The following is a 27,047-nucleotide window of genomic DNA, read 5'->3' as shown; positions in this document are numbered from 1 at the left end:
CCAAAATGCATGCTGCTGAGGAGTTGAAAAGCGAGTTGCATTTCATTTCTTGAGTTGTGTGTGATTGAAAATAGAGTAAAAGTTTTCTTATTCGCAATGATCGTATGTTTGGTAGTATGTGACAGAGGTTAGTTGTAAACAATAAAAGGTTTTAGTTTATTAAAACAAAGTTAAACCACCACCATGCATATTTATGCATTCTATGAAGAGTTGATTTATGCATGTCAAAATGTGAAAATCGAGATGATAGGATATTCATTTTGTTAAAAATTTGTGAATTTTGAATGTGCAGGAATGGCCTGAAAAATGAATGTTCTTTTCTTGAATTAGAAAAACAAGCAGAAATGAAACCAATATTTTATTAGCTCATGCATCAATGCTAATCATCTTTTTGTTATCTTTCTTCAGGATGACGAGGATAGTGACGATGACGCATCCGATGATGAGATCGATGAATCGGTTGTAAGTATGATTTGCACAATGTCCTTGGTAAACAAAGAGAAGCACATTGAATTTTCAAGAAAACATGGAATGCATGACTCTAAATCATTGTTAGAAAATATTTTGAACAAACATGCATAATAGATTCACAACTTTTTGTAAGATGGGCCCCAGGTCCATGTCTTACAAAGAGTTGCAATTGATCTGATTAATAACAACTTTTCAAGCCAGCAACCTCAAGACATGCCTACCGTTCCCTTTTAAGAGTATTTGTTCCTCTTTTTTGCTATGAATAAACCAATACTTTTTTGTATGTTTTGTTACTTTTTTAAAATTTCTGATCATGGAGTATGTACTATACACATTACGTGACACTAGCGCCGGTCCAACAGTCCCAGACCGGTAAAATCACTGTCGGGCCAGTAACTTGTTGCATGAAAAGAACAAGTAAATTCTTGCCTACGAGCACATGTTTAACAGGGTGAATTATCAAGTTTTCAAGTTGAGTCATTTCACATGTTTTTTCACCGATCTCACTACAACAGGCTGGCGATTGTTATGTTCAGACAAATTATTAAAAATTATATTTTTTGTAAAAAAAACAAAACTTTTTTTCCCTTGTTAGAATACCTTTTTTGTTGTAGAAGGTTGGCAGGTCTGCATTTGTCTAGTCAAACGGTTTTCTGAATATGATGTATACCCATCCATGTGTCATTGTCTTGACAGTCAGTTTTCTCCTCTTTGTTTTCAAAGGGAAGTTGTTTACATTTTTCTGCATTCTGCACAAGAAATTATGATATCCATTGGCTTCCATAGTTTTAGATCAATTGGATCAATCGCAACTCTTTGTAAGACAGAACCCCGATAGACATACTGTTATTTTACGTTTCCTCCCAGGCAACGGCTTTCTCAAGCTCCAACACCAACATCAAGCACAAGCTTCAGTTCTTGATCGGAGAGCAAGTTCTTCCGTATAACATGACGGTCTACCAGGCAATCAAGCAGTTTGGTAGCGCAGCCAGTGCATCAGAGGAAGACAGAGATACGGATGATGAGAGTAACCCGTTAGGACGGGCTGGTATCTGGATCAAAACGCATACTATATGGTAAGCAATCGCATGACCCTTTTTGTGGTAAAAATTCCCAAAATGAACATTGCATAACTTTCACAGGTCCCCCTTCCCAGCAACATTTGTTCTTGTCGTTCATTATAAATATTTAAAACAAACTAAAATGATGATGATGATGAAGATTATGATGATGATGAGGATGATGAGGATGATGATGATGATGATGGTGATGATGATGATGAATGATGATGATGATGATGATGATGAAGAGGATGATGATGATGACGATGATGACGACGACGATGAAGAGGATGATGAAGAGGATGATGATGAAGAGGATGATGATGAAGAGGATGATGATGGCGATGATGATGATGATGATGATGAAGAGGATGATAACCTGTGATATTTTCCTTGTTCAGGTACCATCCTGTCCCGGAGGCTGGCTCAATATCCACTCAAAAGTCGTCGTCATCAAATAGCAGTACAACTACCACCACAACCACCACTAGGAAAGGCAAGGGAGGAAGCTCTTCTAAATCATCTTCTAAAGGAAGAAAACATGATGAATTATGGATGGGTATGTTGGAATCAACTTAATGCTTTGTGCAATTATTCCTGAAATATATATTAATCCTGTAGTATACAGTATTACATAGGGTTAATTTACATAATTCCTGTAATGTATGATATTCCCTGGAAACTACAAGTTATTTAATATACAGTAAATTGGGGTGTACATGCTAAGGACTGCATGAACGATGTATTATATTATTCCAACTTGACTTTTGTCTTGTAGGACGTTTATTGAACTGGTTACTGATGCAATTGTCATACTGATCAGGATCATCGCTTTATTCTGTTCCTTTGTTCATTTTCAGATGGTGTGTGTCCAGTAATACAGAAAGAACTTGATAAGTACCTACATTGTAATCTACCTGGTTCCGTCCCTATCGAAGACCCTTCATGTGCAGCTATCACTCTTCTAAGAGTTCTCTATGGTCTGAGTAGACATTGGAATAATCTATACCCGGTAAGTACCTACATTGTAATCTCCCTGGCTCCGTCCTATTAGACATTGGAATTATCTATCCCTAGTATGTACATTGTATCTGTGCGGCTCGTGTGAATAAACCATGGTATAATTTACAAAGATTTACAACTGTGCCATGTCTTAGAAAGAGTCACAATAGATATAAACCAATCTCAAATTATGATTGATATAAATCTGCGGAGTTCAGAGGTAGGAATTTTAGAACCCTCACACTTTGAGTTTGAATTGAAGTTTTTACACGTCCTTGTAAGTAGTGGTCATGGTATTAAAATGTAGATGATTTTTTACTTTATTGTAGATATCGATCGGACCCCATCAGTTGCATCTGTTGAATATTATGTTTGTTTCACTTTTTTAAAGGGAGCTTTACCGCAGCAGGCGTTAAAGGACAAGTCCACCCCAACAAAAAATTGATTCTAATTAAAGAGAAAAATCCAACAAGCATAACACTGAAAATTTCATCAAAATCGGATGTAAAATAAGAAAGTTATGACATTTAAAAGTTTCGCTTAATTTCACAAAACAGTCATATTCACATCCTTGTCGGTATGCAAATGAGGAGACTGATAACATCACTCACTCACTATTTCTTTTGTATTTTATTATATGAAATATGAAATATTCCAATTTTTCCCCTGTTGTCGTGTGAAACAACGATTAATTCCTCCCTGAACATTTTTGCATTGTTTAATACTATACATGTATGGTTCAATCAAGTTGCTTGTTTGATTTTTCTTTATTTATTCAAATAAACATTTTTCTGGGGTGGACTTGATCTTTAAGTAGCACGCTTTGAGTTTAAATTTAATCTTTCACAAGTCTTAGTAAGTAGTGGTCGTGGTATCAAACATAGATGATTTTGTACTTTATTGTTGATATCAATCGGATCCCAGCAGTTGCATCTGTTGAATATTATGTTTGTTTCATTTTTTTTTTTTTTAGGGAGCTTTACCGCAGCAGGCGTTAGGTAGCAGTGAGTTTGTGAACAGCAAGCTATCAGCGAAGGCTAACAGACAGTTACAGGATCCCTTGGTGATCATGACTGGGAACCTACCGTCTTGGCTTAACGCGGTCGCACAGGCATGGTGAGTAAATCGCCTATGAAGACCACCATAGGAAGACAAGAAAAATGGTCTTTAAGCCTGAGCTGGGGCCTGTCTTACGAAGAGTTGCGATTGATCCGATCAATCACAACTATGGAAAGCCAGCAAAGTCAACATATGAAATGCATGTTTGTTCAAAAGTTGTTCTAGATATGAATGTATATCCATAAATTCATTGATTTCTTGACAATTTAGTGTGTTCTCCTTTGTTTACAAAAGACATTTGGCAAATTTTCTGTAGAAAAAATTATGACACCGATGGATTTCCATAGAGTTACGATTGATTGGATAAATCGTAACTCTTTGTAAGACAAGGCCCAGGTGGTCTCTATGGACACCTTCCTTATATACAGTGAAACCTGTGAACTAGGCCCGGTCTTTCAAAGAGTTACGATTGATCCGATCAATCACAACTATGGACGGCCAGCAACGTCAACATCTAAAAATGCAAATTTGTTCAATATATTTTCTAGATATGATGTACATCCATACATTTATCGTTCTCTTGAAGATTCAGTGTGATTCTCTTTATTTTAAGGAGATTGTGCGAATTCCCTGTATAAAAAAATATGACAGTGATGGATTTCCATAGAGGAGAAAAATAAATTAAACAGAATGGTGAAAGTTTGAAAGAAATCCGACAAGCAATAAGAAAGTTATAGCTGCTTTAAAATTGAGATCACTAATACTATGTAGATTTCAAATTGGCAACTGGGTAAGTAAATTATGACTAGGGGCAAGGACAACTTTCCCATAGGCCATGTACTTTATTATCAGGGATTTGTGGTTTTCTCCTAAGTACCCATTCCTCTGGGGCAGTAATCTAAATTTAACCCAGGTAGTAAATTGTTTTATGTCCTCATGAAAGAAAAATATAATTTGAAATAAAACTTATGGGAAAAATGACATTTTAGCCATAATATGTATTGGAGTACATGGAAGAGTAGTCCTTGCCTTACATCACTATGACATCCCATATGCGGCCAATGAAGTCTCCATGGGTATAGTGATTACTGATATTTACAACTTTTAAAAATTCATAACTTGTTGTTTGTCCAATATTGTTCAAACTTTTACCTATCAACTTGTCTGATTTTTCTTTTCCTTATAAAAACAAGTTTTTATTTGGGTTGGATTCCCCTTTAAGTTAGAGCACCGAAAAATGTGAACTACATGTAGGTGAACAAAATGTTTGAATAATTTATGGATTGCTTACAAAAAAAAGAAAGCTAGTTGATATTGGTAGTCGGTATATAAATGTATTGTTGACATATATATACCCCTGTACCTACATTTTATATTAGTCCCATGTCTTTGACATACTGTGTACTAAAGAATTATGGTAAGACTGATCGGCCTGTATTCTGAAGTCGGGTTTAAATGAAACCCTGGTTTACAGTTGTGGTTTATCTATGGAGAGCCAATTGGGACACAAATCCCTAACGGCACACATTCAATTTATTAACTCACATGACACCCAAATTGTTCATAATCGTCTGGGAATTACAACTGACGTATTTTTCTTCCGTATGAAAGCAAAAGGGAAAAAATGGTAAACCTAATAAATATACAATATAAACAGAATTTTTTAATTTTTGGCTCCCCATAATTTTAGCACAGAGTTAGACCGCGGTCTAAGTTAAACCTGACTTCAGAATACGGGCCATTGTATTTATTCCTGGACAGTGCTATGGTTAAAAAAAAATCTCAAGTCTTTCTTTTTTTAAGTGTTCATCTTAATTCTGAGATTGATCAATATTTCTTATGTTTCATTCAGCCCATTCCTACTGCCGTTCGACACTCGTCAGCTTCTGTTCTACACCACGGCGTTTGATCGCGATAGAGCCATGCAAAGACTGCAAGACAACAATCCAGACATGTCAACGTCCGAAAACAGCGAACGGGTCGCTCCTAGACTGGACAGGAGGAAAGTGAGTTGGAAAACACGCCGACTTCTTTTGGATTCTGTTTCCTTTTTCTTATACATCCTGCCGTCCCCGATTCCATGACATTTGCACCGGCGACAATTGCTCCAATGGAAAATTTGCATGTCGAGCCAAACTTAAAAACCTAACCTCCTAAACTAAATAAACCCTAATCCTAATCTTCAGCTGGAACTAAACCATTGATAATAATTACGCGCCTTTGAACAGGAAACTAGGTAAAGATATCTTACAAATGCTAAATATTAGAATTACTGCTATTATTATAATTGATACATATGCCCATAGGTACTACACTATATAAATAGACAATATTATTTGAACAATGATATTATTTTATTTTGTTATATCGTCTCCCCCTTCCAGAGAAGCGTATCGAGAGCAGATTTGTTGCGACAAGCCGAGTCCGTCATGGAGGACCTAGCAAACTCAAGAGCGGTCCTTGAAATACAGTACGAGGATGAGGTATGTTTCTAGTAACAGAAGGGCATTATAGCGACCTGATTTTATTTGTCTCGCCCACCAGAGGTGAAGGCTCATATAATTTGGTGTGTATGATACTATTATAGATCCCAGGAATTCTATTGATTTTGAGGTCAGAAGGGCAAAGGTCAAGTCGCCACCTTCCACTTTTCTTGCTTGACCAATAACTCAATTTTCTGCATTACAGACAGGTCGATTATGTGCTTGCCATAGCAACACTCTTGTTTTCAGTTGATTTCAGTGTAGTCAAATACTAAATGTTATTGTTTTGAACAAAAATATCAAAGTTTCCTCTTCGTCTTAGTGTCTTTCCACTCAGGAGACTTTATCAAACTGCCATTTTTGTGTAGTCTATCATATTTTGAGCTAATGTTTCCAATGGATTTTGGATATTTCATAAATGTAAGATAAGAAAATATGGCCTTGAATCATTAATTCTGGAATAGAGATATCTTATTTGTTGCTCAACTATTTATCCCCCTATTTTTCCCTTCTGTTTCCTGTCAATTTATCTACTATTCTCATTCTCTGTTCCCATTTTCGTTATTCTTTCCTTGAAATTTATATCCTCGCTCTCCCCCTCTCCCTCCCTCTCTTCCCCTCTCCTTCCCTCTCTTCCCCTCTCCCTCCCTCTCTTCCCCTCTTTCTCCCTCTCTATCTTTCTCTCTCGCTCACTCTCTCCCTCTCTCACTGATTATAAACCTCAGGTTGGTACTGGTCTAGGCCCCACCCTCGAGTTCTATGCCTTGGTATCGAGAGAGGTACAGCGAGCTGATCTTGATCTGTGGAGAGGAGATTCTGTTCTTTTACCAGACCCTAAAGGTAATCATTTTTCAAAATCTGGTTCAAATCTTTCTTTTTATTTTACCACATCAGAAAGGTAATCATTCTCTTTTTATTATCTTGTCTTGTTTGAAGCCATGATTGCCTTGCTAGCACATGACTAGCTTCATTGCTGCATCTTTGATCTGATCAAGTTGAAAACATGTCTGAGAAATAAGACTAGCAATCGAATGTGTTAGGAAGGATAGGAATGTACCTGCTTAGTACCAGCTTGCTTTAAGCCTTGTGATGAGCCAACAAGATGGTGTGTTTTAAACAAGTGTTTTCAATATTGACTGAAGTTCACATGTTTCAACAATAGAAACATTCTTATTGGTGACAGTTTCTCCAAGCAACAAGATAAAGTCAGATCTAATTTGGCTTGTTCAGTTTTTAATGATGCAGTAGTACGTTTTGTAGGCATAACAGGTATCAGCTAACAGAATAAACTATAGTTTTAGTTATATCAAAAGTTGATTATGTCAGATTCATGCAAGAGCATACATTAATTATTATACAATATATGTTCATAATTATACATCTTTTATAATGAATGAGCTCTAAAATGGAGCAAATCGTCAGAAAATGCTGAAATTAGTCAATTTTGTATGTACATGTAGTTATAGAATTGTATATGTCTGTGTCTTTTTTTTCACGATTCTTTTATATTATGTTGGCAAATATCACAAGGTCTTCCCTTTTGTTGTCTATGAATTATTTGAAACTTGCAAAGAAATTGATGGAAAACAATTTCGATTAAATTTATTTACATTCTCAATAAAAAAAACATGAAAAACACACATTAGATACATAACTTAAACATTGTCACAACATACGGAAAACATATTTATGAGAATGAGGGGCCAAAAAAAAAAAAAAAAAATGCCACATGGAATATCAACCCCTGTGTAATGCTTTGTCAATGATGGGGATGCTTTTATACTTTTATAGATTTTCAAATGTATTTGAACTTTTTAGAAGCACTTGCCCAGTCAGGCAGGTAAATTTTTAATAGTTGGAATATACTTGCCCAAAAATCTATTTCACTTGCCCCAAAAAAATCATTGAGAATTTTTTTTTTACCTCTCGAAAAGAAAGTTTTGCGGTTTTATAAATCATTGACCCTTTTCTCTCCTTTGACATGAACTGATCTACTTTGTTATTGCATTTCTTTTTCCAAAGTGATTTATCTTGCCTGCCATGACTAAAATTAGGGTCAATATCATCATATCGACCTTAATTTTGGTCATTCTACTGTGAGAATTTTGCTTGCCCAATTTGGGCAAGTAGTTTTGGTCTTTACTTCAATACACTTGCCCGACTCTAACTTTTACTTGCCCCGGGTAATCGGGCAAGTGCTTATGTAGCACCCTGATTATAGTGCCTGACCATCCCTGTCAGACCCTGTACACTGTCGAAAAATAAATATGAAATCAAAACTGGTTTTAGGTCTGATTAATATAAATCTTTGATACAGCAACTTATCAATCTTTAATATGCAACAATTTGCCCCTGAGGGCTTGTTTTAAGGCTGCAGTTGTACATAGCCAAGATTATTGTTATCTCATTCATGTTTTTATTCAATCTTTGATATAGGCAAGCAAGCTGGAGTGAAGTACATCCACTCGCCCCATGGCCTCTTCCCGTCACCAATAGGACGCAATGCCAAGGCTTCAGCAGTAGCCAAGATTAAGTCCAAGTTTACCTTCATGGGACGATTCATTGCAAAGGCGCTTATGGATTCTAGAATGGTAAGATCTCTTTGTCATCCTTTCTCTTACCTCCCCCCCCTCCCCTTTCTGATGTTGACACCACTGGCGATTGGTTAAGTTATTAGTCGCCAGTGGGGATAGATCGCACGTCTGAATGGTGATTGATCACCGTGCTCGATCTGTCGCTACTCACTAAAGTCGCGGTAACGTCTTAATGACATGTTACGAATAACACATCCAATTTGTTAACTTACATGACACCCAAATTGTCTGGGAATGATAACTGAAGTATTTTGAAGTACTTTTCTTCATTATTAAAGCAAAAGGAAACAAAATAGTAAACATTTAAGAAATATAAAATACAAACAGAATTTTTGGCTCAATATTAGCACAGAGTTAGACAGTGGTCCAAGTTAAACCTGACTTCAGAATACTGACCTATGAACTTAAAGAGCCTTTTTGAATAGCTTATCCTTTTGAAAAGCTGGTAATATTTTGCCTGCACACCTCTAGTTTGATACTAAGAAAAGATTTTTATTAACGCTATCATTCTTTTCTCCTGCTTGTAGATTGACATTCCACTCAGCCTGCCATTCTACAAGTGGCTCTTGGGACAGGAGGCTACGTTGACCTCGGCCGACCTGCAGTACATCGACCGTACCTTGGCCCGATCCTTCCAGCAGCTTGAAGAGCTTGGCCAACAGAAACAGAGGCTGGTTGATGACCCCTCCCAGGTAAGACACATTGTTATAAGCTACTGAAATCCTTGAATCTGATTGGCTGAGAGCAAATTTGTCATTGAAAATAAGATGCTTTGTGAAACTCTCCCCAAAGGCCTGTTGATGACCCGTCAGGTAAGACATGGCAACAGGTGAGCTTTTCAGGAAACAATCAGTGATTTTCACTGACAACTTTTGGTCTACAGATTATTTCAGCTAATATATTCGTAAAATAACGCATCAACATTTTCTGTTAGAGTGCCGATGACTGGAAAAATATCAGCTGATACCTATAGCTGACTACTCACCTGTCCAGTTATCAGTTATTGCGACATCAGCGCGCTTGGCGTAAAATATGCTCAGATAGGGATGCGCATAAACATAACTGGGGAACGTCATTAATTCTTTGTATGTGTCTTTACCCCCAGACCGCTGCCAGTCTACAGCTAGCCCTAGAGTCACTGAGTATAGACGGTAGCCCAGTGGAAGAGCTTGGACTAGACTTCACTCTACCCGGTTACCCCAATATAGAACTTAAGAAAGGAGGCAAGGATATCGATGTCACCATTCATAATCTGGATGAGTACCTCAAGGTCGGTGCCAATCAAATGTTATTATAGAAATATGAGTCATGGATATTTTGTTGTCTATTTCGATTGGCTGTTTGAAACATACCTTCCAACTAGTAAGATTTATTTTTTCAGATTTGATTTTTTTTATTTTTTTTAATTCAAAACGGCAAAATGAAAGCAAAAGTAAGATTTTTAAAAGTAATCTATGTATACTTTGAGTGGGTCATTGCCTGCAATTTTTTCTTGTTTCAGTATGATTTTTCATTTTGAAAAGTTGGCAGATATGGGGGGGGGGGGGGGTGAAAAGTAAAAATTCAAGGTAACTATTTAAAAAGTTATTGTTTTCACAATTTTAAAGACAGATTGTGATATTTCAATTTTTGTCTCGCCTGATGAAGTTCTGCAGAGACTTAGTAATCACTTCTCCTGTTGGTTTGTTGGACTGTTAGTCTGTTCGAAATTCACCGAGCAAAATGCTGAAAATTTCATCAAAACCAGATAACAAAGCCATTGAATTTTAAAGTTTATCAATATTTTGTGAAAAAAGTTATATGCACATTGTCATTAATATTCATTAGGTGGGCTGATGATGTCATATTCCGACTTTCCTTTTTCTTATGTTATTACATGAAATCGTAATTGTTTCATTTTTTCATACATGTGTAAATGATGTGTCTCCATTATGATGAAATAAGTTGCGGCAATAAATAACTGATACACTTAATCAGTTGTCAGTCCAATCGTTTTAGTTCTTGGAAGAAAAAATTTGAATTAACCTAATTTCATATAATAAAATACAAATGAACAAGTGGGGATATGACATCATCAGCCCACCTAACGAATATTCATGCAGCCATGCCTAGAACTGTTTCACTGGAATAATGCAAATGTTTAATATTCAATAACTTTGTTATTTGTTATCAGATGAAATTTTCAGCATTTTGCTCTGTGAATTTTACTCTATTTATTGAGATATAAATATCTCCAGCCTGGACCATCCCTTTAATCATAGAAATTTTAGAGAAAAAATATCTGTGCACTCATGTTTCCATGTTTTTTTTTCTACTGTGTTTCAGCTTGTTGTACGTTGGACCCTGAATGAAGGCGTATCGAGGCAGTTTGAGGCCCTTAAAGATGGTTTCCAATCGGTGTTTCCTCTCTCTCATCTACAAAGCTTCTACGGTGAAGAGGTAAGATCTTCTAAGAACTCTGGAGCCTGTCTTACAAAGAGTTACGATTGATCCAATCAATCATAACCCTATGGAAATCCATCAGTGTCATAATTTTTTCTACAGGAAATTTGCAAAATGTCCTTTGTAAACAAAGGAAAACACACCAAATTGTCAAGAAATCAATGACTTTATGGATATACATTCATATCTAGAACAATTTTTGAACAAACATGCATTTCATATGTTGACTTTGCTGGCTTTCCATAGTTTCTCATGTTCTTCACTCAGAACCATTACACGTAGCTGTCTGGGCCCCGTCTTACAAAGAGTTACGATCGATCCGATCAACTGAAACTGTATGGAAATCCAACAATGTCCTAATTTTTTCTCCAGGAAATTTGCACAATGTCCTTTGTAAGCAAAGAAAAGGACCCTGAATTTTTAAGAAAAAGATAAATGTATGAATTTACATCATATCTAGAAAATATTTTGAACAAACGTGCATTTTAGATGTTGATGTTGCTGGCTTTCCATAGTTGCGGTTGATCAGATCAATCGTAACTCCTTGTAAGATGGGGGCCCTGATCTAAAGCCCATTTAAACATCTGAAGACCCAGAAAGGATATAAGGACGATTAAAAAAAAATGAGGCTCAAAGTGGAACGGAGAAAAACAAAATATGATTTCATGGTCTAGGTTAATGTTAATTTGTCAAGATTCAGCCAGAGTCAAATCGATTTTAAAATCGGTGTTTGGCCTTCTCTAGTAGATTCCCAAACAGTATTTGGCTATGAATCTATCATAGCCAAAGACTGTTTGGGCATCGCCTTGGTTTTGGACATTGGTCATCTGTTACGAGAATTTGGCTTTTTCTAATGAACCGTTATACTGGCCTTTGTAAAAGCATGTTAAAAAGGAAGTTCACCCTGAAGAAAAGTTTGTTTATAAAGAGCAAATTGATTTGAGAAAAATAAGAAAGTCATTGGAATTATAAATTTTGGATTTATGACATCATAAACGAACAGCTGGCCCATATGTTATGTAATATAAAATGCATAAATTTCAATTTTTTAATGGTATGTGATAACTTGTTTTTGTTTTCTTTTAAGAAACGGGTGTGAAATGATTTGTATATTGATATAATGCAAGTACAGTAAAAATCATTTTCAGTTTTTTGAGAAAATGACATTTGATTGATTTTTTTACCATACCATATGTACATGTAGGAAACCTGCTCGCATATGACGTCACAAATCATATAATTAAAATTCTAATAATTTTCTTATTCTTTGATGGATATTTCTCAAACCTTTGGCAATATTTTTATTTTTTTTTCTGCTATTTTTACAATATACTTTTTTGTCAGGGTGAACTTCCCCTTTAAGGCTTGATGTAATAAATGTATTTTTATGTCTGTTAATTTCTATGGTGCTCTGAGGGATTCAACAGGCAGAGTAGTATTTCATAAAAGTAACGCACAACTGGAAAATATCCCCTTTTTTTAGCTTTATGGTGATATATCGTGACACATTAGATCACCATTCTTGGGTAAGATACAAAAAAAAAACTTATGAATTGGCCCCAAAGAATATAATAATTTTCATGTGTGATTTTATCGAGATATTTATGACTGAAAATGAGTTATTTGATTGAAATGTTGTGTTTGTTAATATTTCAGTTGGATCAGCTTTTCTGTGGAAATCGAAGTGAACCATGGGACATCAAGACCTTAATAGAATGCTGCAGGCCTGATCATGGCTATACACACGATAGGTAAGGTTTAACTATAAGTACACGTAGGCCTGGCTATTAGTTGATTATAAAGGGGGGGGGGGGGCTCCCAGGCCCCCATGATCTTGGCTGTGGAATGCGTGATAATGCTGAAAATTGACGGCCTGATTTGTTCATAGAAGAAGTTACTAAAATGAAGTACTTCATTTTCTGAAAAATTGTACAATTTCATTCATTCAGCTAATTGTGTGTAATTTATGCATGGAATCAGAATACTACTCTTAACGAAGAACTGAACATCCAAATATCATAATTAATAATAATAATCAGCATTTATATAGCGCTTAATACAACTGAATGACGTGTCTAAGCGCTTTACAGATATATTATCAGCCTGTGTGCACATCCTCCATTTCCTGGGGAGTATTCCAGTCAGTCGCCGGTGAGGTGCACACAGTACTGGACAAGCTAAAAATGACTTTCACATCCTACCGGGTACCCATTTAGCACCTGGGTCGAGAGTGGCAAAGTGTGGATTAACATGCCTTGCCAAAGGACGCCAGACTGTGGTGGGATTCGAACACAAGACCCTCTAAATTGGGGTCCAGACACTATTTGTGGCCTTTTATGTACATTTACCAAGGTCAAAGTTATTTTCAAAAGAATCACATTAAATGTTGCTCTGAATAAAAAAAAATGGCAATTTTACTTTTGTTGAAGGTCACTGTCATGGAACAAAAACATAGAATTCTCATTTATTTGCAATATCACCATCTGTTTGGTTTAAGATTCCTATAATATCAATGACTAGAGATTCTTTAGTACAAATCAAATACGAGGAATTTCTTCCTACCGGGTACCATGACCTCACCCTGATTAAGTGCAGAAATTATGAACAAAACAAATGGAGAGTTGTCCACAAAAACAGCCATTTTGAAGCATGTTTGCCAATTTGAGGATCCCATAGAAAGTACAACAAGACGTCCATAACTTGCATATTTCACAACCGATTTTGATGAAACTTGTTTTGAATTGTTCCTCTTATTTCACTCTTTCCAATAAGATTGCTTCTCTTCTTGGTTTTTGGTTTCATTTAAGTGCAGCAAAGTGTGGGTAAATTTCTTCCTGAAGGAAAACATGACATGGCTTGAAATCAAATTCACATCCCTCAGATTGAAAGACGAGGGTCCTAACCACTAGACCACGACGCCCCCACGCTAATAAAGGATTTTGGTCACAAGCATGATGGAGAATGGCTCCTATGCTTTTATGCAAATACTGATAATTATTTCCATCATCACTGTTACCGATTCCTTGCTTACAATGCTTAATGACGCAGTCACATTTCGCCTATGATGGCGGTAGGGCTTGTCGAAAACAGCTGTTTTATAATTTTTGTTCCAGCTTCCTGTATGCGGTTCTTATAGAAATGCGTAAAACGGCAGCCTTTGATCCCCTTGCGGACACTGTAGGGTTAATGTGACTGCAGCATAACTGGTATTGATTGTTTTTTTTCCCTTCATCCACAGTCGTGGCGTGAAGCTATTATTTGAGCTGATGGCATCGTATACAGATGGCCAACAGAGGGAGTTTCTTCAGTTCGTCACTGGCAGCCCCAAGCTCCCTGTAGGAGGTATGTGATTTTATTTAGTTATTTATGTATTTATTTATATGTTTATTCATTCATTCATTTATTTATTTATTCATTTGATGAAATGCTGAATGAAATAAGAGTTATGGAGTGGAAGTAAAATCACAACTGATTGAAAAGTCAGATTCCTACACTACAATGCTTCCACATTATAAACCCTCTTTGATAGCATTGAAAGTGGACGTACTGGAGCTTTTTCAATATGAACAGAATGCTAGAAAGAAATTATATAGAATTGTTATATATTGTTTTGTTCTAGTGTTCTGTTCATTCATGCGATTTTTACTCTGAAAGCATGTCAAAAAGCATCAGTATGCCTGCTTTTGATACTATCTTCCAATTATCTGACCCTCTTTATTTTCTGCCATTGTTACCCCAGGTTTCAGGTCCTTGAATCCTCCTCTCACAATCGTCAGGAAGATGTTCGAAGGCTCCGAGGACCCGGATAAATTCCTTCCCTCGGTGATGACATGTGTGAACTACCTAAAGCTACCCGACTATAGCTCCAGAGAAGTCATGGCATCTAAGCTTTCTATAGCCATTCGAGAAGGACAACAGTCCTTCCATTTATCATAACAAAGGCTCCTTGAGGGGAACGAGGGGTGACTGTCGTACCAAGATGGAAGCTAGGTCTCTGTAATTGGAGAGAACAATTTCTTTGACTTATCGCACCTAGATGGACTCTAGGTCTTCTGTAATCATACAAGGAATTCAATGAGGTAATGATCTCTATGAAGATCGCACTAAGATTGATGCGCTTCTCTGTAGTCATATGAAGGATTCAATAAGGGAATGACCTTCGACTATCACACCAAGATAGGTGCTAGGTCTTCTGTTACCGTAAAAAGGATTCAATAAGGGAAGGATCATTGTGACTAGCACACCGAGATGACGCTGGGTCTTCTGTAATTGGACAAAGGATTTAATAAGGAAAGGCTCTCTGCGACTATCGCATCAAGATGACGCTAGGTTCTTCTGTAATTGGACAAAGGATTCAATAAGGAAAGGCTCTCTGCGACTATCACATCAAGATGACGCTAGGTTCTTCTGTAATTGGACAAAGGATTCAATAAGGAAAGGCTCTCTGCGACTATCGCATCAAGATGACGCTAGGTTCTTCTGTAATTGGACAAAGGATTCAATAAGGGAAGGCTCTCTGCGACTATCACATCAAGATGACGCTAGGTTCTTCTGTAATTGGACAAAGGATTCAATAAGGAAAGGCTCTCTGCGACTATCACATCAAGATGACGCTAGGTTCTTCTGTAATTGGACAAAGGATTCAATAAGGGAAGGCTCTTTGTGACTATCACACCGAGTTGACACTGGGACTTAATCTGTAATTGGACAAAGGATTTAATAAGGGAAGGATAACACGTCTTTTGCACCAAGATGGGTGTCAAGTCTTCTGTAATCATTCAAGGAGAACAAGCGAAGGATCTCTGTGACTTGCACACTAAGACGGGTGCTGCAGTAGGTCTGCTGTTACAATTCAAAGCGAATATTGTTCCTTTGTCCTGCAAAGGACCTAACAATTGGAGGATCTGCCGAACTATCACCAAGGTGGCTCCTAGGCTTCTGAAATCAAAGATAACATTCCTTCCAGTAACAGACCCTTTAAGAGGGCGTCTTCGACTATCGCACGAAGATTGCTGTCTAGCATTCTGTAGTTATTTTCCAGGACACTGTCCCACTCATTACAAAGCTCCTGGTAGGATCCATGTGGAGCTACTTGACCTAATGTGGAGCCAGGGAAATAACAGCTGAGACGAGGATCCAGCACCAGAGAAACCTCATTATTAATGAGAAAAGATAAATATCACCAACGATTTTAATTACCGGTATTGACATACAGAGCAAGCCAGATGTATGCTTTTCTCAGAATAGAAACATGTTCCCACAAACCATATAGATATCTGAACGTAACGTCGGATTTATTCCTCCATTCATTTCTTTGTATGGTGTATTCGTTCCATGCATCCCTTTAACAAATGGGACATGCCATCATTAAGTAGATGTACAGTACAGTATGTTACAAGAATTGCCAGAGACTGGATTTCTGCATCCATGCTAGAGCAGAGTTTATATTGGCTCATAATACAGGAAATATTACTTTCCTGATGACCCTCAAGCTACTACTGTATTATCACATGTAACATTGCAATCAACGCTCATTGGAGTTAGTCTTCAGAAACTGAGAACTTATTATGATGTTATAGGAATACTTGCTCTGACATTTGTAGGTTGATCTATGTTTCTTTTTTCCCCCTTACTATTTAAAGACACATCTGGATCCAGGGGATAGTTTGTCATTCCTAGAATGCCTTAGCTGGGTAGTAATGTGCAGCACTTAGAAACATTTGGATTAACCACTATGTAAATCGCATATGATTATTATGATTTCTGTTTTGCATATTAAGGTCTTATTCATTTAAAGCAAAATATGTATATTATTACACCAAAGATTCAATTTGCAATGTAACTCTCGCGCACTCAAACTAGTTCACATTATTTCTATTATCGTGTACGAAGCTTGGGTGCTTCAGTTTTTCATGTAAAGTGGTATAAGCCTCCATTGTGTATGAAACACTTCCAACATTAGAAAATTTGACTCCTATTTTTAAGGCTTGACCAAGCCTGTATGGATAATCAAACTGAATTTACAGGTAATTATGCCCAAGTCCAATCTCCTGGTACCACAGGGCCCCATCTTACAAAGAGTTACGATTGATCCAATCAATCTCAACTCTATGGAAATCCATTCATACCATAATTTTTCTACAGGAAATTTGGGCAATTTCCTTTACAAACAAAGAGAATCACACTGAATCTTCAAGCGAATGATGAATGTATGAATGCATGTCATATCTAGAAAATGTTTTGACAAAATTTGCGTTTTAGATGTTGACGTTGCTGGCCGGCCATAGTTGTGGTTGATCGGATCAATCGCAACTCTTTGTAAGTCTGGGACCTGTAACACATTAGCTTATTGATTGAACAGTTGGTTTGTACAATTGATTGCAAATAACGGTCGATGTCATCAATCATAAATATCAGACCTCGGATCAAGTACTAAAATATCTGCAGGGCAATATTTTACTTTTTGAATTTGATTAGCATTTCTGGTTGTAAGAGAAAAAGCTTTCAACTGTGTTCTGTACAGTCCTATGTAAAAAAAAAAAAAAAAATGCTGCCTAAAAGAAATATTGTGTAGCAGTCATAAAAAAATGAGCAAATTGCGAAGTGATGCCAGGAAAATGATTCCCTGATGTATGCTGGGGACGAAACCATTTGACTGTATTACCCACTCGTAACGTCCATGCAGTTTAAGATCATTTGGATCTGTAGGTTGCAGAGCTCATTGAAGATAAAGGCACAGAATATGATTATTGCCTAAAAGAAATGTGTCAAAAATATAAATGTGGAGCGAACTGCGAAAATTATTCCCTAACGCATTATGGGGCTCGGAAACCATTTAGACTTCATTCCTCACTCCTCATAACGCCCATGCAAGTTGAGATTGTTTGTAAGATAGGCTGCTGAGCCCTTTGAAGATAACAGCAGCAAAAGAAAACCCAACTACCCTGTTTCACAAAACTTGTTATCAACTGTAAGTTAGCAGTTACTGTTTTAAGCTCCTGAAATACTGGAATTTGATTGGTCTGAAGCAAGTTTGTCTCATACATGTATATTTTATAACAAATAAAATGACCAGGGTCGAGTTAACGCTGTTTCATGTAGGTATAAGATTGTCCTGGGGCCCGTTTCATAAAGGACTTTGCAACTGTTGTAACTTTGCCATAATGGCAACTACATGTACCATGGTAACAGGGCTCAGCAGCCAATCAGAATCAAGGTTTCCATGGTAGTTGCCATTATGACAAAAGTTACAACAGTTGTAACTCTGTATGAAATGGGCCCCTGATCCCTTGTGTTTGCATATTAATGTTCTTTTCAAGAAATTTGGTTAATATAAAGATTGAAAGTGTTGAAGGAAAAACAAAAAGGGATGATTCCGTCTTACAGTTTATGTAGTCACAGAGGAAATTTGCAATTCATTCGCACTTCAAGAAAATAAAAGCGTATTGATCTTTTGTATTCACTTTCAATGTCACAGACTTCAGTTCACACGTACACATCATATGAGGTACTAGTATTTTCCACTTTGCAAGTCAAATATTGTTTTTTAAGTTGATCATTATATTGTTTTGTGAAGAGTACTTCTCAGTGTCCTTGCTCATTTTATAGTTTAGATATTGGTCACAGAGAGAAAGACGTATAACACAATTGCTTTCAAAGATTTAGGGATTGTTTTATTCATTACAGAAAAGTATATGTAAGCCCAAAGCTTAGTGAAAATGGTTTAGAGATCTTTTGCTCAGTCTTGAGTTTGTTTTCATCTCTGTACAATGTCTTTGTTTTTATTATGTTCCCAAAAGAGTCGACTTAGGCAAAGTTACTTGTATATATACAAAACACAATAGAGATCTGATAAACAGGTCAGTAGTCCTGCCAATGCAAGCCAACATTTGTTCAATACAATAATAGAACTGACAAAGTGTATGGGATATATACTTTTTTTTTACAAGAATTTTTGGATATTAAGATAACTGTTCAGCTATACGGATGTTTGAATGTTTAAACTTTAAACATAGTATGGTTTTGTTCCAAACAACTATAAATGGTAGTTAACAAATTTACGGGGATCTAATATCCAAAGCGCAGACAAAACCAGGGAGGATTGTCGATTATTATACTGAAATTTTAGATATTATAGTGAGAATATTTGAGCATTCATCCTTGTATATGTTTCCTCAATATTTATATGATCCATAATTATCAAAATGCGTAGACTATACTGGATGAACGGAGGAAAAAATGGTAGATTGATAAAAAGAAAGAATTACTATGCCGTAAATTTCTCATGTCCATTGCATGGACGTAGATAGACGACGTCATACCATTCAAATAGGGGAACGGCTTTGCAACAAAATTGAAGTCCATGATAAATTGGTCACATACATGTACACATGCATGCCTTATTTTATGTTTTTCATATGCCAGCTCTCCCTCATGAATTTGATGTAGAAATCCCCCGATGCTCATCAGATACATGTAGTTGGAATTAGAGAATGATACACGATATTCTGAAGACAATGTGGGGCTAACAAACACTATACATGCAGCATGCTATATACAATAGACACTCTATTTATGTTTGAAAGAAAATTATCATTCTAATTTGATTTAAGAATGCTTGCAGTATTTCTGTAGAACCATTAACTTGTTCTTTTCTTGCATATTTACATTTCGGTTCTAAATCTCGTGTATAAATATGATGGATGAAAATAATATGAAAGAAATATTAACTATTTCCCTTGAAGCATATGAGAAATAGCAGTGTAAGAAATTGTATGAGAGAAATACATTAATAATGATATATATACATTGATGTACATGTAATGTGATACATACATTGGTATGTACACTGATATACATGTAGATAAAAAAATCATTAATGTATTATATTGAAAATACTTTTTGAGAATGATTGATGTACACTTTTCCTGTCACTATGTAATGTAAGGTGTAAAGTTTTGATGCAATGACGTAAAAAGAAGTATGATTTCCTCTTCTCCTTCTCTCTCTGTTATTCATGTGTGATTGTGGGTGGACTTTATTTTGGGTTCATCTAAACCGAAAGTGTAAATTACATGAAAGATTTAATTTTCTTTTCTTTTTTGCTAGATTTTTTCTTTCTTTTTCTTGGATTTTTATTAATGATTTCTGTAATATGTAAAGATGCCGTGTAGTCTAAAATATGAGAAACAAAATGCACTTCGATGGGTTCAATAAAAAATGAAAAATATGACCAAGTTAAATCCGAGTTAGGAGTGGGTTTATTGTTGTACTACATGTGTTTTGTGATTTTGACATTGTATTGTATTTATTTTCCGTCAATTAGAAATTATAACAACGATAGATATATTTACAATTACAAAGAAATTATCGTTAAAAAGACGTAGGGATTGCCCTACTCAGCGTTGATAAAATATCAACGCTGTTTTACAGAGGGGTCCCTTACATAGATATACATGTAAATATAATACAGGAAAATAAAAACTTAGTTGACTTACGATAAAGACATTGACAAAATGTGAAAAAGTAAGAAAAAACGTATTTACAATATATATACAAGATAAAGTAAGAATGAGGGATCTGAACTAAAAATTACAAGAAGTCTGGAAAAATGTTTTTAAGGCCTTTTTTGAATGCATCGATATTTTCCAATAATTCAATGTGATGGGGAAGAGTATTATAATGAGATGCACCTCTGTATTGGATAGTGCGACGAGAGTATTCTGTTTTGGGTTTGGGTATAAAAGGAAAGTTATGAGAATTACGAAGTGAATAATGATCAGAAGATGGTTGAAACATATTGGACATGATTTTATACAGATAAAACAGGAAGAAAGAAAGAAAAAAAAAGAAAGAGTGAGTAGGCAAGAGTATGAGGTGAAGGAAAGAGAGGGGAAGAAAGATGAAAGAGGGAGTTAAAAGGTGAAGTAGGTTGGGGGAGGTTAAGAGGGGGGGGGGGGGGAGAGAAGGCTTGAATGAGTTAACACTGAGATATAACAAACAGGAGCAAAACAGCACATGTTAAGTTAAGAAGGAAAATTATAGGGTGACGGATAAGAAAATGAATACAGTAAAACTTGATAGAGTGAAATCAGGGGAGTATTCCATCAATATTTGTTTCTTTACTTGATTCTGACTGGCGTAGAAGTCCTGATACAAATAAAACTCGGCCAATCAAAATCTAGAAAAGTTGTACAGATCTGACACTTAAAATATGCTCCTGTGGAGTAAACAGCAATCCATTCAATAGACTGACAGCATGGCTGCCACAAACATTGGCTCGGGCGACAATTGCTCAAGGCTTTATTCCGTCTGGTTGCAATAGGGTTTTATATTAGGTTTGGAGTTTAGGATAGAGCATAGGGTTAAATCCAGGGTTAAAGTTGGTCATTTCTTCTGTGTGTGTGAGGGACATCATCAACCGTCTCTATTGCATGTCACCGATCTGTGCATATACATGTATCACTATTTTGTGAAAAATAAGCGAAACTTTAAAATATCTTAACTTTCTTATTTTAAATCCGATTTTGATGAAATTTTCAGCATAATGCTTGTTTGATTTTTCTCTATTTATTATTTATTATTATGTTGGCTATTTTTACAGAGAACCTTCCCTGGCGACCTCCTGTAGGTTTTGGGGTAGCTGGTCACATATTATAACAGTCATGCCATGCCCCCTCTCCCTCCCATCCTTCCCAAGGAAACAAGACAAAAATCACCTTCATACACAATTGTTTCTTGTTTCTATAATTTATTACCTCATACCTCGACACAGAGCACCATTCATCGTATATATTCATATCTTCTCTGCAATTTGACAATAATACTGATCTCAAAATGAATTATATTCTCTGTTTCAACATATACAAATAATTCAGCACATAATTCTTCAGTAAAACACGGCATCACCTTGCTGTAACCATACACAATTAAAATATATATATATACTTGGTAAGAGGTAAATATATAACTTTGGCATCTTTAATATTTTCAATCCATTCCTTAATCTTCTTGGAAGTGATTGTATTTTACAAAAGTATTCAAGACAGTATAAATACTATACTTTAGTCATTAAACAAGTTGAATAATTTAAAGTACATGTAGGTCTAAAGCTTTGTTACAGGTTTGGTAGTGAGAATTATATTTTTTTCATCTAAAATTCCAATCTTTACATAAAGTGTACAGTCAGTAAAATCTTTTCCAATCTGTCGATTCTTTGCGAAAATTTGAATTTTACACATAAAAATATCTAATGTTTATATTTTCTGTAAAAAGGCTATTTAAACACCATCTTAGTAGTATTCCATTAAGCTAAAATCAATGATTACATCCTGAAATTCCAAGCCCATTTCATGCTTCAGAAATGGTTGTATACCAAAAATATATAATATACAGCTATGTTTATTTTGTTTGAGATCCTAGGGAAAATAAATTTTGAGTTTAAACTCACCACAAAAAAATCCACGAAAATATATTTTATTTCATATAACCCATACGATAACAGTTTTAGGACATACACATTTATAAAATGTATTTATGAAATTGAAATCTGAATTCGATTGGGGATGGGGCTCTTTTATAGAGAAAATTTTTGATACTTCTAAAAAAAAAAATCATGACATGGAGAAAGAAAAAATATATAGACGAGATGATCAGAATTGGAAGAAGTCTGACGCTGATACTATGACACAAATTTAAAAAGTTCGGTTCATTACAGAATCTAAAATGCAAACTGCTTTCATCAAAGGAAACTAGTAGATTATAACAAGAATCTTACTGATTTCAAAAGATGAAAATATAGAACGTATAAAATCTTGATGCAGGAATGACTTCTTGTTGGAATGCTCCACATGGAGTGGAGAAAGGTCATACTTGGATGCAGGCAAGCAAAGATCTGATGACTGGGGCAATAATATATTTTGTAAAGTGCTTAGAGTTATTTCTGTCATTGTTACAACATAACATTTATCAAAATATGAATTACATGTTTATTCTTGAGTATGAAAACAAACACAACTTCTGTTGACATTTAAAAGAAACAAAATTTGAACACACTCCGGGTATGTAAAATTTCTGCTTGATAGTCTTATATCTGCATCATTGATATCCCGTACTTAACAGCATAATACACTTAACTTTCAAATAAATACCAATGCAATAAGTTGCCAGTTTAAACAGTATTTTATTTGGGTTTAAATACAAAAAATAAATCCATTTTTAATGTGGACAGACAAAACGCACACAAGAAATTATTTTCTCTGAATTTCTGATTAAAATTTAGGTGCATCCTACCATTTTTTTTCTGTAATCATTATCAAGATATTGCTCACGAATGTCCATAGACAAAGAACTAATGCAATATAACTATCATTTTAATACGCATGCTTGTTAAATCAATTTAAAGGACTTTAAAATGGACAGGTAAAAGTAGGTATTTTGCATTTCTGCCATTGCATACATTTACTCACTTATGCTGTGAGGTTAAACCTGGCTAGCTTCATTAAGCTCATGATGAAACATCAAAGAACTTTTATCACAAATTACAAAATAAACATGGATTATTATCAAATTTCAAGCCATGATAAAGTACAAAATAAAACATGACATTGCTGTAGTTATGGAGCAACTTCACAGATTCAAACTCATATGAATATAAAACATTTCAAGTACACTTAGGAAAGTGATGACAACATGGATCTCTTTATGGTTTGAACATCAAATTCTGTCTCCGATCTGCACTGCACACTGTAGCTAGACTTAGGAACAACTGGCTCTTTGCTTCAAATATGAATGTTTAAACATGATAAATGATCTCATTTTGGTTCAGAAGAAATATAGGAAGGATAAAAAAAATCAGAATTTTGCAAAATTGCTAGCCTTTGTTCCAGGAGTAATATCCAAATCGGTTTCACACAATAGTTTATTACATGAATGCTATGACATCACTGATGTTCAGAATTAACTTAGCTTCCAAATGGCCCACAAGAACGCCAAGTTTAAATAGCCGTGTCCGCGTTACTATTCAATACTTCAGCATTTGAAGCATTTCGCCATCAGTACATGCAGTTGTGACGTAGATTGGACTCAAACATGTAGGAAGGATGAGCATGCTGACGTCAAAGATTAACGGTTCTGAGCCGACTCCGCAGCCGCGACCATACCGCTGAACATAGAGTTTGGATTAGCTAGGAGATTGCTTGGCTTGTCAAACTCGGCCACCTGTACGGAAGAAAAGAAGGCAAAGATTTCATCAGAATAGCTTACCAACACATACCACTTTACAGTATTCCTAACGACAATCCCCTATATAATTTAACTTGCCATCGAGGGGGGGGGGGGACATGGGGGCTCAGCACAATTTTGCCCCCAAAATGCTCAAAAGAGCACCCCCCCCCCCGAAAAAAAAAAAAAAAAAAAAACCATTCACTGCAATGCTAAAGCTCATCCAAAGTTGCATATTTAGGCAGTACATTGTGAAAAATAGCCCCTAAATTATACATATATAATTTAACTTTTTTGCCTGTTGCCATCAGCCTATCCCTGTGCCTTTGAAGTGAGCCGTTTGTTTTCTTCCTCAAAATTAAAAAGATAAATTTCCTTCATTTCCATTTCCTTTGATTTATTTTCTCTCTTTTGTTTAATCTACAAATAGCTTACATGTGAAAATAGTGCTTGTTAGTATTTTTCTGGATTGAACTTGAGTGCACTGCAAATATGGCCTCCAGTCGTCCACTGTTATATCATTTAATGTCTTTTGGTTCTTCTTAATTTCAATTTCAGTCTGTAACTGCGAGACATGATAATTTTAATAAAATCCAATGATCTATCTGTTTGCCTGTCTGTCTGTCTATCTATCTATCTATCTATCTATCTATCTATCTATCTATCTATCTATCTATCTATCTATCTATCTATCTATCTATCTATCTATCTATCTATCTATCTGTCTGTCTGTCTGTCTGTCTGTCTGTCTATCTATCTATCTACATGTATCTATCTATCTATAGATCTATCTATCTATCCATCCATCCATCTAAACTTATTTTCGAGAAAGAGTGGCAAGCCTTCCTTACCCTGCCGTCATCCATGACTAATACTTTATCTGAATCTAGAATTGTATTGAGTCTATGAGCTACTGTGAGCATAGTACAGTCCTTGAATTCTTCTCTTATCGTCTGCTGTATCAATGAATCTGTCTCGGTATCAATGGCTGCCGTGGCCTCATCTAACATCAAAATCTGGAAAAAGTTTTAGAAAGAGAAAGAAACGTGATCGTGAAAGAGATCATCGAAAGCGAAGCATTTGAGACCTAATTAGAAAATAAATCAGACCACATTCATCATCATCACCCCCAAGATCCTCTTCTTCATCATCATCAATGTCAACATCACCATCATCATCATCATGATCACAATTATCATCATCAACAGCAGCAGCAGAAACATCATTATCATCATCATCCTAACCCTAACAACCCCCTAACAACCAGCTTTGTTTCATGTCCAAACAACAATCCATACTCATGTCATATTTTTTCATCATCACCAACATTACTATTATCATCACCACGATCAACATGATCAGATAATCTCAAAATTTCTTCCAATTTCATCGATCCTAATCTCAATCCGTTCAGGTATCCAGTATCAAGTTCCGATTGGTCGTTGAGGTCATCAAATTCAATGTTATTCTTGACTGCTTTAAATCAGACCACATACATCATCATCACCCCCAAGATCCTCTTCTTCATCATCATCAATGTCAACATCACCATCATCATCATCATCACAATTATCATCATCAGCAGCAGCAGCAGAAACATCATTATCATCATCATCCTAACCCCCTAACAACCCCCTAACAACCAGCTTTGTTTCATGTCCAAACAACAATCCATACTCATGTCATATTTTTTCATCATCACCAACATTACTATTATCATCACCACGATCAACATGATCAGATAATCTCAAAATTTCTTCCAATTTCATCGATCCTAATCTCAATCCGTTCAGGTATCCAGTATCAAGTTCCGATTGGTCGTTGAGGTCATCAAATTCAATGTTATTCTTGACTGCTTTAAATCAGACCACATACATCATCATCACCCCCAAGATCCTCTTCTTCATCATCATCAATGTCAACATCACCATCATCATCATCATCATCAATGTCAACATCACCATCATCATCATCATCATCATCATCATCATCAATGTCAACATCACCATCATCATCATCATCATCATCAATGTCAACATCACCATCATCATCATCATCATCATCATCATCATCAATGTCAACATCACCATCATCATCATCATCATCATCAATGTCAACATCACCATCATCATCGTCATCAATGTCAACATCACCATCATCATCATCATCATCATCATCAATGTCAACATCACCATCATCATCATCATCATCATCATCAGCAGCAGCAGAAACATCGTCATCATCATCATCATCATTTATAATCTATATGAGATGAATTCTCACCTTGCTGCCTCTGAGTAAAGCCCTAGCCATACACATGAGTTGTCTCTCTCCTACTGAGAAGTTATCCCCACCCTCTGTTACTGGGGCGTCTAGCGCGCTCTCAAGAGCGCTTATCTATAATACACAACAAAAATAACAGTCAAATTTTAATGATACCAATGTGCATACACAATGATTGTCCATCGACACAAGCAGTAATGATAACTTTTTAAGTTCTCTCTGCAAAATGTTTATGTCAACTTTATTTTGGATAGATATCATTCATGGGTTTGTGGTGTTATATCCTGTTTAAATTGGAAGGAGATACGTGTAAAAGAATCAACCTGCATATATGCGGCCGGGGTCCAAAGAAAATGTGGCCTGAATTCACAAAGGTGGTTTTGAAAACCCAGTTGAGTCCATGGTTCATGCAGATTTCCTGTATAAATTAC

The 27,047-nt window shown here is 35.9% G+C and overlaps 2 protein-coding genes across 2 annotated transcripts in view; one reads left to right on the top strand and one right to left on the bottom strand.

Moving 5' to 3' along the window:
- Positions 1-20,354, top strand: part of LOC129278897 (E3 ubiquitin-protein ligase TRIP12-like) — a 62,046-nt gene extending 41,692 nt beyond the window's left edge. Inside the window, exons 28-42 of the mRNA XM_064111628.1 lie at positions 409-462; positions 1,339-1,547; positions 1,934-2,091; positions 2,393-2,544; positions 3,508-3,650; positions 5,446-5,599; positions 5,978-6,076; positions 6,802-6,916; positions 8,513-8,667; positions 9,198-9,362; positions 9,776-9,940; positions 10,996-11,109; positions 12,769-12,863; positions 14,351-14,454; positions 14,852-20,354. Of these exons, the coding sequence (XP_063967698.1) occupies positions 409-462; positions 1,339-1,547; positions 1,934-2,091; positions 2,393-2,544; positions 3,508-3,650; positions 5,446-5,599; positions 5,978-6,076; positions 6,802-6,916; positions 8,513-8,667; positions 9,198-9,362; positions 9,776-9,940; positions 10,996-11,109; positions 12,769-12,863; positions 14,351-14,454; positions 14,852-15,048 (2,079 nt within the window). The 3' untranslated portion in view covers positions 15,049-20,354. The remainder of the gene's footprint in view (positions 1-408; positions 463-1,338; positions 1,548-1,933; positions 2,092-2,392; positions 2,545-3,507; positions 3,651-5,445; positions 5,600-5,977; positions 6,077-6,801; positions 6,917-8,512; positions 8,668-9,197; positions 9,363-9,775; positions 9,941-10,995; positions 11,110-12,768; positions 12,864-14,350; positions 14,455-14,851) is intronic.
- Positions 20,355-23,545: 3,191 nt separating this feature from the next.
- LOC129278898 (ATP-binding cassette sub-family C member 5-like) overlaps positions 23,546-27,047 on the bottom strand; it is a 36,449-nt gene continuing 32,947 nt past the window's right edge. Inside the window, exons 24-26 of the mRNA XM_064111627.1 lie at positions 26,617-26,730; positions 25,185-25,349; positions 23,546-24,330 (exon numbers count right to left, since the gene is read on the bottom strand). Coding sequence (XP_063967697.1) covers positions 24,235-24,330; positions 25,185-25,349; positions 26,617-26,730 — 375 coding nt within the window. The 3' untranslated portion in view covers positions 23,546-24,234. The remainder of the gene's footprint in view (positions 24,331-25,184; positions 25,350-26,616; positions 26,731-27,047) is intronic.

Source organism: Lytechinus pictus, chromosome 16, assembly GCF_037042905.1.
Source record: "Lytechinus pictus isolate F3 Inbred chromosome 16, Lp3.0, whole genome shotgun sequence".
NCBI lineage: Eukaryota > Metazoa > Echinodermata > Echinoidea > Temnopleuroida > Toxopneustidae > Lytechinus > Lytechinus pictus.
The sequence above is the reverse complement of the archived record's forward strand: the minus strand, read 5'-3'. Positions and strand labels throughout refer to the sequence as shown.